Genomic DNA, 15,842 nt, shown 5'->3' on the forward strand with positions numbered 1-15,842 from the left:
TAGCAGAGAGAACAATCTATCGCTTGGGAGGCTGGAGTCTTTGAAAAAATGTTGGGCCTTCCTCAGTGCATGCTCTGAGTATGCATCCTGGTATTCCATCTGGCCCCGCGGCCTTGTAAATTTGAACCTGTTTAAAGGTATTATTTACATCGGCTACAGAGAGTGAGATCACACAGTTGTCCGGAACAGCCGGTGCACTCATGCATGGTTCAGTGTTGCTTGCCTTGAAGCAAGCATAGAAGGCATTTAGCTAATCTGGTAGACTCACATCGCTGGGCAGCTCGCAGCTGAGTTTCTCTTTGTAATCTGTGATAGTTTGCAAGCCCTGTCACATATGTTGAGCGTCAGAGCCGGTGTAGTAGAATTTGATCTTAGTCCTGTATTGACGCTCTTTGCCTGTTTGATGGTTTACCCGGATTAGGTCGTAGCGGGATTTCATTTAAGCATCCGGATTAGTATCCCGCTTCTTGAAAGTGGCAGCTCTAGCCTCAAATTCAGTGTGGATGTTGCCTGTAATCCATGGCTTCTGGTTGGGCTATGTACGTACGGTCACTGTGGGGACAACATCATCAAAGCTATTGATGAAGCTGGTGACTGCTGTGGTAAACTTCTCAATGTTATTGGATGAATCCAGGAACATATTCCAATCTGTGCTGGTGAAACATCCACTTCCTTGGACCACTTCCGTATTGAGTGCGTTACTGGTACTTACTGTGTGAGCATTTGCTTGTAAGCAGGAAGCAGGAGGGTGGAGTTATGGTCTGATTTGCCAAAGGGAGGGCGGGGGAGGGCCTTGTATGTGTTTCTGTGTGTGGAGTAAAGTAGATGTAGAGTTTTGTTGCACAGGTGACAAAATGAGCTAAAACGTATTTCAGTTTCACTGCATTAAAATCACCGGCCAAAGAAACATCGCCTCTGAATGTACATTTTCTTGTTTACTTATAGCCCTATACAGCTTGTTAAGTGCGGTCTTAGTGCCAGCATTGCTTTGTGGTGGTAAATAAACAGCTATAAAAAGTACAGATGAAATCTCTCTTGGTAAATAGTATGATCTGCAGCTTATCATGAGGTATTCTAACTCAGGCGAGCAAAAACTTGAGACTTCCTTAATATTAGAGATTGCTCACCAACTGTTGTTAACAAAGGCACACATCCCTCCTCCCTTTGTCTTGCCTAAGTCTGGCATCCAGTCTAGAAGATACATAGAAAAAACAGCGAGATGCATATCCATGTCCTCGTTCAGCCACGACTGAGAAAAATAGGATATTACAGTTTTTCATGTCCCGTTGGTAGGATAGTCTCGAACGGAGCTCATCCAGTTTGTTCTTCATTGATTACACATTCGGCAATAGAACAGAGGGCAATGGTGATCTACTGTATTTATTCGCCGACATAGTCTCGTCAGGGTGCCTCCTCTCCCCTGCCTGTCTATCGCCACCGCTTCCTCTTTCGAGGATTAGGGCCTGGTTCGAAGTAACGCCCAGAGCTGCCGACTCGTTGAAGTAGACATTTTCATCCAAATCGAGGTTAGTAATCGGTGTTCTGATGTCCAGAAGTTGTTTCCGGTCATAGGAATTAATGGCAGAGACATTATGTACAAAAGAAGTTGCGATCAGCGTAAAATATACACACAAAATATCAGAATTTGTCAGGAGCCCGTAAGACAGATGCTATCCACTACAGGGCCATGTTTTACATTCACACTGATATACACAACATTCAAACTGATACACACAACATTTAGAGCGTTGGACTAGTAACCGAAAGGTTGCAAGATCGAATCCCCGAGCTGACAAGGTAAAAATCTGTCGTTCTGCCCCTGATCAAGGCAGTTAACCCACTGTTCCTAGGCCGTCATTGAAAATAAGAATTTGTTCTTAACTGACTTGCCTAGTTAAAGGTAAAATAAACATTTTAAAAAATCAAACTGATACACACAACATTCAAACTGATACACACAACATTCAAACTGATACACACAACATTCAAACTGATACACACAACATTCAAACTGATACACACAACATTCAAATTGACACACACCATTCACACTGATACACACAACATTCAAACTGATACACACAACATTCAAACTGATACACACTACATTCAAACTGATACACACAACATTCAAACTGATACACACTACATTCAAACTGATAGACACAACATTCAAACTGATATACACAACATTCAAACTGATACACACAACATTCAAACTGATACACACAACATTCAAACTGATACACACAACATTCAAACTGATACACACACCATTCAAACTGATACACACAACATTCAAACTGATACACACAACATTCAAACTGATACACACTACATTCAAACTGATACACACAACATTCACACTGATACACACAACATTCACACTGATACACACAACATTCAAACTGATACACACAACATTCAAACTGATACACACTACATTCAAACTGATACACACAACATTCAAACTGATACACACAACATTCAAACTGATACACACAACATTCAAACTGATACACACAACATTCAACTGATACACACAACATTCAAATTGACACACACCATTCACACTGATACACACAACATTCAAACTGATACACACAACATTCAAACTGATACACACTACATTCAAACTGATACACACAACATTCAAACTGATACACACTACATTCAAACTGATAGACACAACATTCAAACTGATATACACAACATTCAAACTGATACACACAACATTCAAACTGATACACACAACATTCAAACTGATACACACACCATTCAAACTGATACACACAACATTCAAACTGATACACACAACATTCAAACTGATACACACAACATTCAAACTGATACACACAACATTCAAACTGATACACACAACATTCAAACTGATACACACTACATTCAAACTGATACACACAACATTCACACTGATACACACAACATTCACACTGATACACACAACATTCAAACTGATACACACAACATTCAAACTGATACACACTACATTCAAACTGATACACACAACATTCAAACTGATACACACAACATTCAAACTGATACACACTACATTCAAACTGATACACACAACATTCAAACTGATACACACAACATTCACACTATACTGATACATACTACACTCACACTACAATACAAGAGGTGTAAAGGCAGTGTTAAAGACCTGTATCTCACGACTGATAAGAAGAAAGTGTTGTATACAGATTTATTGTTGTAACAATAATATTAATGTACAATATACTGCAATAACACTGTTACAACACATTCCTACTGTAATATAATAGACAGTGACTGGAGTAGTGTGGTCAGAAACTTTAAGAGCAGACTAAGGAGCATGCATGACCAGATTCAGGCCTCTGTCACTCCAATTTGTCACATGAGTAAAACTGTAATTGCTGTTTATCCATCGTCATAGGTCAATTATCCAACATTGACCTATCACACACACACACACACACACACACACACACACACACACACACACACACACACACACACACACACACACTTTGAGTGCTCTGTTCTCTCAAATGTTTTGCAAAAATGGATGTGGGGTGGTGATATCAAAATGTCAAATATGACAACTATCTTATCATTAAAATATCTCTAAGTGTTCTGTGGGGTCCAGTGGTTACAACCGATGACCCTGGCACACATGTATGCCAGAGTCGGCAAAGGGTTCAAATCCGGCCCACTGCCCTTTGACTCGACCCCCCTTTAACGTTCATGTCTATCCGACACTTAACTATCCATTCAATAAAGCAAAAAAAATGAAATAATACTCTTTAAAAACTGCAACAACAAAAAAGAACATAATTGATTTTCACTCTCTGTCTCTCTCTTTCTCTCCCTCTCTCTCTGACCCCAGTGACGCTCCGTCTCTCTTTCTCTCCCTCTCTCTCTGACCCCAGTGACGCTCCGTCTCTCTTTCTCTCCCTCTCTCTCTGACCCCAGTGACGCTCCGTCTCTCTTTCTCTCCCTCTCTCTGACCCCAGTGACGCTCCGTCTCTCTTTCTCTCCCTCTCTCTCTGACCCCAGTGACGCTCCGTCTCTCTTTCTCTCCCTCTCTCTCTGACCCCAGTGACGCTCCGTCTCTCTTTCTCTCCCTCTCTCTGACCCCAGTGACGCTCCGTCTCTCTTTCTCTCCCTCTCTCTCTGACCCCAGTGACGCTCCGTCTCTCTTTCTCTCCCTCTCTCTCTGACCCCAGTGACGCTCCGTCTCTCTTTCTCTCCCTCTCTCTCTGACCCCAGTGACGCTCCGTTCATTTGCTCTTATGGATAGATCATGGGCACAAAATTGAATCTCTTCATTTGCATGTAATATAATTAAGACATTCTCAAACGATGACGGATGGTGGGAGCTGCTAGGTGTCAGTCAGTCTAGTCAGACTGGACCAAACACAGCCAGAGCAAGACTCTTCACTACTTAGACTGAAATTAATAAAATCTGGAGATGGAATTCTTCACCATGCGCCATCTGGAACAACAATCACCAGCCAAGATATTCTCCTGTCTGTCAGACCAAATGATGTCTCTCCTCCATTATAACCATGCCTTCCCATCATCGTCAGACATATCCAGAGTTGTATCACACCATTAGTAGAATAGAGTAGAATGCAAAGATCTAATGCTCTTCTCTGTGTTTTTAAGAGTGATCCAACCAATTTTACCAATGGTTGTGATAATGATTTAAACATCGGTACACACTGTGCATAGTCCAACATCACTAGTATTAAATAGCTATGTTATTTTTTGTGACCAGAGTTGCTATTGTGTTCTCAGTTATTCTCATCTATTTTTGCGGAATGGTAGTGGTAGTCAATGTTGCATTAAAAACATAGGACATACTGATGTGCTAGTTGGAACGTTGGCTATAGCAGTTGCAATGATATCTGTAATCTTCTGCAGTGACATTTTCCAATGAATGGGTAGGTAAATGAGGGTGGAACAATGCAGTCTGGCAATATATGCATAAACAGCTATTGTACATCAACGCATAAACACACACTCTCTCAGGAATCTTTCGAACACATTCTCTCACCCTTTTAAATACACACAGAAAAACACACGCACACACACTCGCACGCACGCACACACACAGAGCCTGAGAGAAAATTAATGAGCTCTCATTCATATTCCTGGACAAAGAGAGCCATATTCACCCTTGGATGGTTTATTGACTGATTTCATTTATTTGTGTGAAATAAATAGGAGGTAAACATTGGCTCGCTCCCACATTTTCCGCGACACACTCGCTGCACAGAATTCTGGGAGAAATGATCCCACCAACAGCGGGGTCACTGATTGGCTCTCGCGTCAGTGTGTGACAAATTACCCAATGAGAAATGGTTTACCCATTTCCACAAAGTAATTAACCTGGGTGATAGTGAAACAAATTATTACATTTATGTAATATTATTTCGCATCTGTCGCCAGGACTGGGAAAATCTTTATCCCTGTGCACGCCTCCCCAACCCTCCTGATTGTCTTGTGATGCTCTGTGAATATTAACACATCCAGACGTCGACACATGCGCGCACACACACACTGGCGTTCACTCGGCTATTGAGTGCCAGTTGCTGCACTTTTTGTAGCTTTATTATTTATGCATGCTAGTTTGTATGGAGGAGAGCATCCAGATCAACAGTGATACTCCACATCGTGTGCTGGATGTTCCGATCCAGGTAAAGAACAGGCAACAATGGGTAGATCTTGAATGTAATAGTATTGAGAATGTAACCTAAAGAAGTAGCAGTGGCAGCCAAAGAAAAACAGGCTGTCGGTGGGTTTCGTTAACCAAACTACCTTCTGTTTCCCAACCCCAGACAACATTACTAATATAATGAGGATTATTATTATTATTTCAATTAACTCATTTGTAAACACATTAGTGCATTTACCAAGCCTCTCATATGGAGACATTGTCCTATATCCTCTCTTCAGGCAGTCCCATGCTCCAACCATAGACACACTATAGGCCTACTGTCACAGGCAGAGAAGGTCACATAGATCAGTGGTTCCAACACACACACACACACACACAGAGAGAGAGAGAGAGAGAGAGAGAGAGAGAGAGAGAGAGAGAGAGAGAGAGAGAGAGAGAGAGAGAGAGAGAGAGAGGGGATAAGATATGTGTAGAGTTTAATAGCTCGCTCCACATGCTTGTTTGATGTTCTGTCGGAGGCGCTGTAAGTGATGCTGCTACTGCACCACGATTTAGAGCTTGTCGCCGTTTTGTTGGGGAGATTATCCTCAGGGACGTGCGTTAATACAGCCGAGATTGCTCCAAATCTGGGTTTGATGAATGAATCCGTGATATACATTGACATGACGAAACAAAATATAGGCCTGTACAATCAACGTTACAGCGCGATAGTATCCATCAAATCTAAGGTCAAACCCGTCAATGGAGCTCGGGGGGAAGAGAAGGCAGAACTCATGGCACGGTCGCATTTACTTGACATATTTGGCTGGATAGGATGTGTCATTCGATTCGGCAAAAACGTTTGTTGTTTTGAAAGATGTGCACGACAACACGTATTTCTGTTATAGAAATGATAGAAATCTATAAATATAAATATATATTATTCATTGTCTTGAGCTTTCATATCCATAACACGCCCACATTCTTGTCCACTTGCTTTTCTCTAGTCTGGGGGTGGAATTCCATCAGTAGCCTACGTCGGTGAAATATCAGTAGCAATACGTATTGGACGGATATACTGTAGACTATTTACAGCTCGTTGTTAGATAGGTTGATGTTTTGATCATCGGTTTTCCTATTTATTGTAGGCCAACTGTATATCACCGGAGACCGGTGACTCATGCCCGTGCCTCCGAGTCCGGGTATAAAGCATTTCAGGGAAATAAAAATAAACATTAGGTCAGTATTTGATTTTGATAGGCTGGGTGCATGCGTCACGTTCAAGAAAAGGAGGTTGATTCGTGCTGTGACATATTGAAAATGATTTTAATTTGTTCATTTACAGTCAATTGATAAAAACATGGCCATGAAACGAAATGGTTTGTTCAGTATCAGATCAAACATTTAAGAAATTCTGATATGATAATAAGCACAGACAATAATTTAGAACATATCACAAACTGACCAAATGGGAACAAGTCAAGAATGCTTCCTCTACACAAAACATCCTATATAACAGATTATATTCAAGTCGATTTTTCTTGTCTTAATTATAGTAGGCCTGTTTCCGTAAATTTACCTTGGCCAGCACATGCAGTCAAGTTCGTTTCCATGTTGTGTGATTCCTTTGAGATTATCGCTTGTCTTCCTCTTCCGTTGTATGAATCTTTTTATGCTTTTCAAACAAAAAACTCCCAGGTGTGTGTCCGTGGCCCATCATGGTTACATGCTGTGCAGCAGGTGACATTAAAAACGAGTTTTATTCTTTTTGAGAGTTTTTACACCCTCGACCATCGGCCGGTGGAAACTGTTAGAAACTCCAGTAGCAAATATCAGTACTATTTTGTTATAGACAAAGGAAAGGAAAACGAGGTGGTAAATATATATTTTTTAATAAATAAAATGACAAACAAATAAATAAATATACATAGCCTACATGTAAAATAAATCAAGTTATAAAAGTTATAAATCAATACATGCACATCATAAATGAATAAGCTAAACATTTACCCATTTATCCACCTTCAAATCGTTTGGTTTTAGTATTAGTGTGCCAACAAAACTGTGGCTGTTGTTTGCTGTTGCCTTGCTTTTTTTGCTTGGAGACATTCTCATCCTTGTCCAACTGTATTGGGCTGGATGTGTTCAACAACAAAACAAAAAATGATAGATGACAAAGTAAAAAAACGCGTAAAACGTGGCGCTTGGCTTGGTGGTGGTTGGCCTACTACTAAGTAAAACTCATGGATACTGTGTGCTCCAGCGCTTTTCGCCGCAGGGAGGCGATGCTCGTCCCTCTCCAGACGTCATTTTCCGGGGAGCTACACAGCTGGGGAGAGCTCGTCACGTTGGTGGGACCAGACAGGGAGGCCGGGACCATCCCGGGGAACGGGTTCTGGTAGAGGTGAGACTGGAGCCCGGATCCGTTCGACGACATGTTGGATAGCCCCATGGAGTTGGGCGGCGGGCCGGACAGGCTGCACTGGGACAGGGACTGCGCCATGGCATGCTGGTGCTGGCGACCCAGGGCTGGAGGGAGCTGCAGCTGAGAGACGCCTGGCATCCCTGCCGTGGCCCAGCGGGTGTCGTTGGCGTGGAAGGAGCACAGGCTGTCGCCCATGGCCGCGGCGGCGGCAGCAGCAGAGTTGAACTGACTGTGCAGGCCGTGGTGGGTGGGCAGCAGCGTTCCCGGAGCGCGGAAAACGTTGGTGGTCTTCTTGCGCTTCTTCCACTTGGCGCGTCGGTTCTGGAACCAAACCTGGAGTAGAGAGAGAGGGAGAGAGATGGGTTAGAATCTGGCTACAGTGTCATCAATGTGAGACACAATGAGTAGGCTACTGTACATTTCTCTATACGGTCACTTTAACGCACGGGAAAGAGGTTTAGGTTCTTAGAAGAGCAGGAAGCCCATAAAACATATATTTCCATTACAAATCTTCTTTATATCAGCGGATTCCATGAATAACACTAGATATAATATACAACGGATGAAATGATATGCCATAAACGAAGGATTTGATATCTTACATGACATAACGCCAAAATCCATGTCGGTAAATGGTCTGTGGCATGCCTGCATTAGTCCATGGATATCATACAATAAAAATGGCTACGTCAGAAAACACAATAGCCCTATGCGGGAGGTGGTCCAGTCAGCTGACAATATGTGATTGGAACTGTTATGAGCCCTATAGCCCATGATTTCGATATGCATTTTAAATAGGCTAGCCGAAACCCGTTTACTATTTAGAATATTCAAAAAAAATTATACAGAGCGACTAACAGTAGAGTGCATACCCTTTTCGTACTTTTTCATACTATCAAACATGATTTCGATATGCATTTTAAATAGGCTAGCCGAAACCCGTTTACTATTTAGAATATTCAAAAAAAATTATACAGAGCGACTAACAGTAGAGTGCATACCCTTTTCGTACTTTTTCATACTATCAAACTTAGCTTATATAATTTGCTGCATAACATGGATATAAACACTTACTCTTGGCCTACACAAAACAGCAATAAAGGCGTTATTAATGTGGCCCAGGCCTCTTTCGTAAATGCCACAAGCAGTGTTTATTCTGCGGGTCCTTGAGAGACTGTCTATATAGATCTCATACTAGGCCTAACCCGGTTAGCACCGATGATTAATGTGAAGATTTGGTAGAGATACTGTGCCGTAGTATTAAGAGGCCCAATCTCAGTCTATCCCCCAGAGCAGCCAGCCGTGAAATCAGGCCTCAAATGCATTACACTTCAAAGGAAAGAAAATGCAATTTCTCATTCTGTTTAAAAGACAGAGTACACGTTCAGCGCTTCCGCCATTAAGACGTGGAACTCTGACAGGCCCATTTCAGAAGAGAACAGCGCGAGCTGCATGCGCCTTATCATTTGAAACATCCCAGATGTAGGCTATTTTAACCCACTGGCTTCCTATTATTATTATCATTGGCTATACGCTTTATATAGGGCTCGTCATTTCGCTAATTATTATTTTATGTAAATAAAATATTGAAACCAAATTGATCCGTGCAATAATAATGATTACCGCTGTTACTGTTTCACATGTGAACGACTCCTCTGCATTTTTCATTGCTGCTTAATAAGCCCTTATCGCAATAAATAATTCAGAAATTGGTTGATAATAATGGATTTGGTTTTATTGCACTATCGTCGTGAGAAGGGCTACATGGTAATGCAGGACGATGCATCAGAGGACCCAAACCAACTGCTATGTCGAGCTAATATTGAATGAATCTCGTGAGCTATTTTGACAACTGAGCTATATGGAATGTAAAGGGAAACAAAATAAACCATTAGGGCCTACCATTGATCCTGTTGTCACCTAATATCAATATAGATGTAATTATGTTGTAAAATATAGTTTAATAGTGAGGGTATAATAAAGATAAAATCATCATTCCATTTTCATTATGCATGAGAACGCACGAATATTGGCCCACTCCAATAGGACAACTAAACGAAACGTTATTAGATTTTAAGGACCAAAGTCATTGTCTAATAAAATAGCCTACCTCTTGTATCATTTCATCTGGCCCATTGAGAGTTGTATGTGTGGCTTATTGCATATGCGCATTATCATTTGTGTAGTTTACCGTGCATAATAATTCAGTCAAATGTATGCATGCAAAATTGAATGTTGCTTTTGATACAGTGAGTAGGAAAAAATACACTCATATTTAGGAAATTCTTATTTTCATGAATTAAATCGGCTACCTAGGCCTACATTAAGATGCCCTTAATATTTCCACGTACAATCTGTAATTTTCAGATATTATGAAAACTTACACTCATGGAATTTAAATGATAGTAACTATCCAAGTCGATTTATTAATGCAACTTTGGAACCATGGGTTCCACGTTTCATCCCAATCTTGTTTTGAACGTTCGTTTTAAGAATGATGCCCAGCTGAGAATTCTGTTCAATGCGGTCTCAATGTGTGGTGATGAAGATTTAATCTTAAATGCATAACTGTGGCTGGGAAACACGATGACATTTCAAAAGGATTAGTAGGAAAAGCTTTTGTCATCATTGTGATGTCTCCAGATTGACTTTAGATGCAGTATAACGCTAGCTAGTTAATGTTGATGGGAGAGCAACCACATTTTAGCTAGCTAACGTTAACATTGCTAGCTATTTCTGACGAACTTGAGAGAGATGGCAACATTGCCATGAGCTAGCAAAGTAAACTTGACGACATTATAATAATGGCAAAGTTGTTTTATACTAATTATTTGTCTACGTTAGGAATGCCATTTTATTTCCAGGCCACTATAGTGTAAATTTGACGAAACAGTCACTAGCCCCTGCTCAGAAAGACTTGGCATTAGGCCTAAACATCAATCAGACGTCAATATTCTGCGGCATCTGTAGAATGTCGATAACAATGGCAACGACGAGACAGAGTGACGGAGGTGCACCTATGGTGAAAGCTGTTTTAATCTCAAATGTAATTTGTATTAGTTCTGTTCGTTCATTCTGGACAATTGTATCTCATAACATCCCGGTTTTGTCAGCTCTGTCTTGAATAACATCATTTTGGGAAACGTTTCTTGCATCTGGTTTCAACCAATTCGCTGTAGAACGTTATTACCCGGGCTCTTGCGCGTTATTTTCAGAACCATTTTGTCAGAGATTTAGGTTAGTCTAGCGTACATTTTGTATTTCCTGATACGTTTAACAACAAAAACAAGACCCTCAAAAAATACAATCGAGGTTCAGGTGTAAACTATTATTATTTTGACAGAAGGAAATAAAAGATGGTTGCCTCGAGGAACACAAGGCGTGGCCTATATGCTATTCTCCTTTAGTATATCGCTAATGGATTACATGTAGTTTTAGTTCCAAGGGAATAGCCTATTAGTGGCAAATACTTTAGGTTATTATACATTTCTAGTGGCCAAATTTTTACGCAGTATCAAGATGTATGGTAGGCCTATTTTAATTATTTCAATAGTCTACACTTCATCTTCTTTAGATTCAAGCTACTTAGCCTATATTATATTGGCACTTCTGTGAGAACAGCTGTGAGTTGGCTATTTTCACCGAGTGGTAATTTAGACTGTAATGAAGATGTACTTTGCAATTAGCCGTGGTGCCTAGTTACTTGAGGAAATATTGTTTTTGTGCACGTGAAGTGAAATAATAACACCCACTGACGGTTAATATTTACAGCATTTTTGAGGGTTAAGAGGGCAAATTACATACACATTTCATCACATCATTTCCCGCATTATTAGTACACTACTCTTACAGTGTTATTATAGGCTACTTGTTTCAAAATAATTTACTATGACACATACATTTCCCAATCCATATCACAAACAAACCTGCACGCGAGATTCCGTTACCTGAACGCGAGATTCCGTTAGGCCGATCCGTAGGGCCAGTTCCTCCCTCATGAAGATATCTGGGTAGTGCGTTTTGGCGAAGCTGCGCTCCAGTTCGTTAAGTTGGGCTGGGGTGAATCGGGTCCGGTGTCGCTTCTGTTTCTGACTCTGACTTCCTCCGGATTGGCTGGAGTTATTCTGCTGCTGCTTGTCCTGTTGCTCTTTACTGTTGGCCTGCACGCCGGAAGGGTTGGACCCACCATTGTTGATATCGTCTCCAGGGAGCATGGTGGTCCCCTCCACGGTGTCTGGCCCCGGGGCTAGCTCGCCGGAGTGGCCGGGGTCAGGTCCAACTCCACCACCTAGCCTGCACTTCAGAGCCTCCCTGTGACCCAGCAGCTCTGCCGCGGCATCCTTCATCCCTGGATAGACAACACCCGGTCAGAATTTAAAGGCAATGTCACAACTATTTTGTATAGGCTAATGCATAGGGAAAAAATTAAATTAGTATGATATATTTTTAAAATACATTGTTTAGTTAGATTATCGAATGTGACACTTTTATGAAGCTAACGAAGTCTGGCAAGGGGATAATAGTTTGTCATGCATGCAGATAATTGGTTGAACATTTTGTCATTTTACAAAATGCTCTCTAAAAACTTGGTGAAACCATCAAAGTGGACATTACATTATGGATAAAACCAGACACTAACTGTCTTTTAAACAAGCACATAACTATCAAAGGCTACAGCGTTTAATCTAGGCTACTCCTTAATTCCATTTGATCACATCAATAATTTAGAAAACGGTTAAATCAAATTACGCAGTAATATAATAATAATAATTACTTTTCCAATGAATTATCTCACTTAACTGACATTAAGATAAAATAAGAAACAAATTGTCAATTTTCTCTGCTTGATTTAGATTAGAAGTGCCTCCAGCTTACAGTAGAGTTGAAGACCGGAGTTTGGCGACGATAACTCACCGAGGCGAGCATCCAGGAGGTCGGCGTGCGAAAGCATTGCGCACCTCTCCAGTGCGAAATGCTATTTCAAAAAAATCTCTATGACTTTAACCTGTTTAAAAAATATATATAGCCTAAATAAAAGCAAATTCTGTTTGTGGTTAAAAAAGGAGGTTCCTTGCATTATAATGTCCTTTAGAGAAACGGGGAGGCGCCTAACAACCCAATGAACCCATGAGCTTCTTTAAAGGAGAGCCAATCAGATTTGAAGCTCTAGATATGTCAACAACCTCGAGACCCCAGAGCAGCCAGCCACTCAAATTCTCCCATCCAGCCAAATTCACAAGTTCATTTCTCCTCATTTCTGTAATTGGCTTTGATTTCAACTCCAAATTATATCAAATAAAATCACTTGATTTAATATCTGTGAAAGCTTCGACCCATTTGATAAACTGGATCAGCGCAGTATTTGTTTAATTGTGCGTGCTGTTGCTGCCTTTCTCTATAATGGATGAGCCCCAGGTTTGAACAACGACTGATTTCCCCAAGTTAACAGCCTCTGTGGCTACATAAACATATTAGACTCGTTTCTGGCGTGTGAATGACACAACATATTTTCTACACAAATAACTGCCTCAAATTAGGTTAAACCTACATAGCCCGAGTATGAAAGCTCTTAGTGTGCGTTTTATACCATATCTTATAACCAAGTCAAGGTTACGTTTATATCAAGTGTCTGTTGAAGTGGCTCAATGACTTGTGTTTTAATAGCAAGGCCCTTTGTCATTTTTAAACGGTGAATGGCTGTGGATATTCTTAGTTTCCCCAGACATGTTCGACCTCTTTTATCCAACGTGTCCCAGTCGGTCCTGCCTTTTGGAGATGAAGTGAACCTCTGCTAATGCCTCTTACTCCCCATTCAGCCAACAACAAAGTTTAGATTAGCGATATATTTCAAACCAGAGTAATTTTCAACACCATTAGGCTTTTATGTAATTCGTGCCAAATCTATACGATTTTTATTACAATTATTAGAGTAAAATCAGTATAAATTAGAGTTGATTTACAACTGTTTAGGCTCGACGGTCATGCAGGGTGGGACTTATTGTACATGATATGTGAGCAAATTAAGTGCATAATTCGGCGGAAGGTTGAAACTGAGTTGTGACTGAACATGATCTGAGGATGTTTCCCTTTCATGGAGACAGCGGATCTCCCAGAAGGCGTGGGTTGCACTAGAACAGACACAATCATGCTTTAAACACTTTGCTGTTGGCCAATTGCTTTTCATGGTATTGATTTTTCATCCAATCTGCCCAAATTAAGCGTACTCATTTCAGTCAGACCAAGCAGGTAGGCTATAAACAGGTATCCAATGTAGTCTATAAATATACCGCCATTATACCAATTAGCACATTAGGTTCTTGTCACACATCATGTTCCCAAAATATATAAGGGACACAAAAGAATCCAACAGGCTCCCTACAGCTGTTGGAAGGTTTTGTGAAAGCTAGTTCATTTGTTGTGGAGTGAATGGTGCCTTTTTGGAAGTAACACAAAGGATGCGTCCTAGCGTAAACTTGGGGCACTTTGGGGTCCTTTCCCAGCCCATCTCGAGTTGAATTAGCTCGGCTCATCTTTTATCTAGTGGCAATCTGGTGGGCCGACCGACCGGGGAGCGCGAGAGAATCTCGGACACAACGGGGTCACTGGCAATCGCTCACGCGCCACGCAACCGCAGGGTAGATTATTATACTGCGCGTCCTGAAAATGAAAAAAGAGAGAAGAGTGTGGATTCGATTTGGAAACAATTGTCTGTTCCTCTCCGGATTAAAGCGCCGGACCAGAGAATGTGTGCTTAATTCAAGATGTCCGGGTTTGTGTTGTTCTTTCCCACTTTTTATTTGAAGAACATACATCTTTTATTTGCTATATTCAACATCAACGAGATGTAAACATATTAGCGTTATAAAATTATATAATATGTTACCAGTTTATATGTGTCAGTTTAGGCTGTCTTCGGTTGTGCGCTGAAACAATAACGATCATTTAAAATCATGACTTTGTTTGGTCTTCGCTGCTCAGTCAGAACAGCAGCATAGCGGTGTGATTGATTGCGCGCTTCATTTTACGAGTTTTCAATAGCTCACGGCTTTTATGGCTGTACAAACAAAAGTAAATGACTCCTCTCTGCTCGCCAGCTCACATTTAACCCGGCAAAACGCCTAGAGGCAAGCGCATTGGCATGGTGCTCCAAGGCATGGGAATAAAACTGTACTTTTAAGGATATATCATGTACAAAAATACACATGGGCTTCATGAAAATGCTTTGTGCAGAAAGTGACCCTACATTGAATTCCACGCTCTTTGATGCACCTTGTCTGATCGTTCTACAGTGCTGTAAAGGGCAAACGATGGACTTGTTTTGGCGGATGAAGTGATTTTCCTCTTATAAATCGGTCTCACATTGTTGCCCAAAGACAGAGGAGAAAAACAACAATTAGGCTGAAAACACATTGGCTCCCTCTAATGCAATTTATTCACCTAGTTTACTTCGTACAATACCTATATAATGAACCTCTGTACGACAATACCTGCCCCAGAACTAAGCACAGGGATTTTAAGATTTATTGGCGAAACATGGTGGATTTACTATTTTTTTAATGAAAGTCATTTGTGGGAAGAAATGTAACCGTTTCCTGGTGCGACAAAAGGTATTTTCAGTATATGTTTATTCCGGTGGAATGTAGGCTTACACTGTGTAACCATAGGCATATCCCCTTTCTATAATAATAACAATAATAACAATAATAATAATAATAATAATAGGCCTAATACAATCAGTCAAAAGCATCAGACATT

General features: G+C 40.8%; 1 protein-coding gene across 4 annotated transcripts; it reads right to left on the bottom strand.

Annotated features, from left to right (window-relative positions):
• Window positions 1–6,967: 6,967 nt before the first annotated feature.
• otpa (orthopedia homeobox a) lies at window positions 6,968–13,154 on the bottom strand. 4 transcript variants are annotated; one of them, XM_014137780.3, is made up of 3 exons: window positions 13,002–13,154; window positions 12,014–12,435; window positions 6,968–8,420 (listed from the first exon to the last, which is right to left on the bottom strand). In XM_014137780.3, exons 1-3 carry the CDS (start codon window positions 13,036–13,038, stop codon window positions 7,893–7,895), a joined length of 987 nt encoding a protein of 328 aa, XP_013993255.1. In that variant the 5' UTR covers window positions 13,039–13,154; the 3' UTR covers window positions 6,968–7,892. The 4 variants fall into 4 exon arrangements, with proteins under 4 accessions (XP_013993255.1, XP_013993237.1, XP_013993245.1 ...); XM_014137762.3 differs by having other exon boundaries at window positions 12,963–13,154; XM_014137770.3 differs by having other exon boundaries at window positions 12,035–12,435; window positions 12,963–13,153.
• Between the last annotated feature and the right edge of the window lie 2,688 nt (window positions 13,155–15,842).

This window comes from Salmo salar, chromosome 01, assembly GCF_965601325.2.
Source record: "Salmo salar chromosome 01, fSalSal1, whole genome shotgun sequence".
NCBI classification, from domain to species: domain Eukaryota; kingdom Metazoa; phylum Chordata; class Actinopteri; order Salmoniformes; family Salmonidae; genus Salmo; species Salmo salar.

Bases quoted from the DNA above. Each gene is read 5' to 3' on its own strand.
- otpa (XM_014137762.3), bottom strand. From the start codon at position 13,038: ATGCTTTCGCACGCCGACCTCCTGGATGCTCGCCTCGGTGAGTTATCG. The intron at 12,436-12,962 runs GTAAGCTGGAGG...TTGTCTATCCAG, and splicing joins CTCCGGTCTTCAACTCTACT to GGATGAAGGATGCCGCGGCA. The intron at 8,421-12,013 runs GTTTGTTTGTGA...TCTCTACTCCAG, and splicing joins TAACGGAATCTCGCGTGCAG to GTTTGGTTCCAGAACCGACG.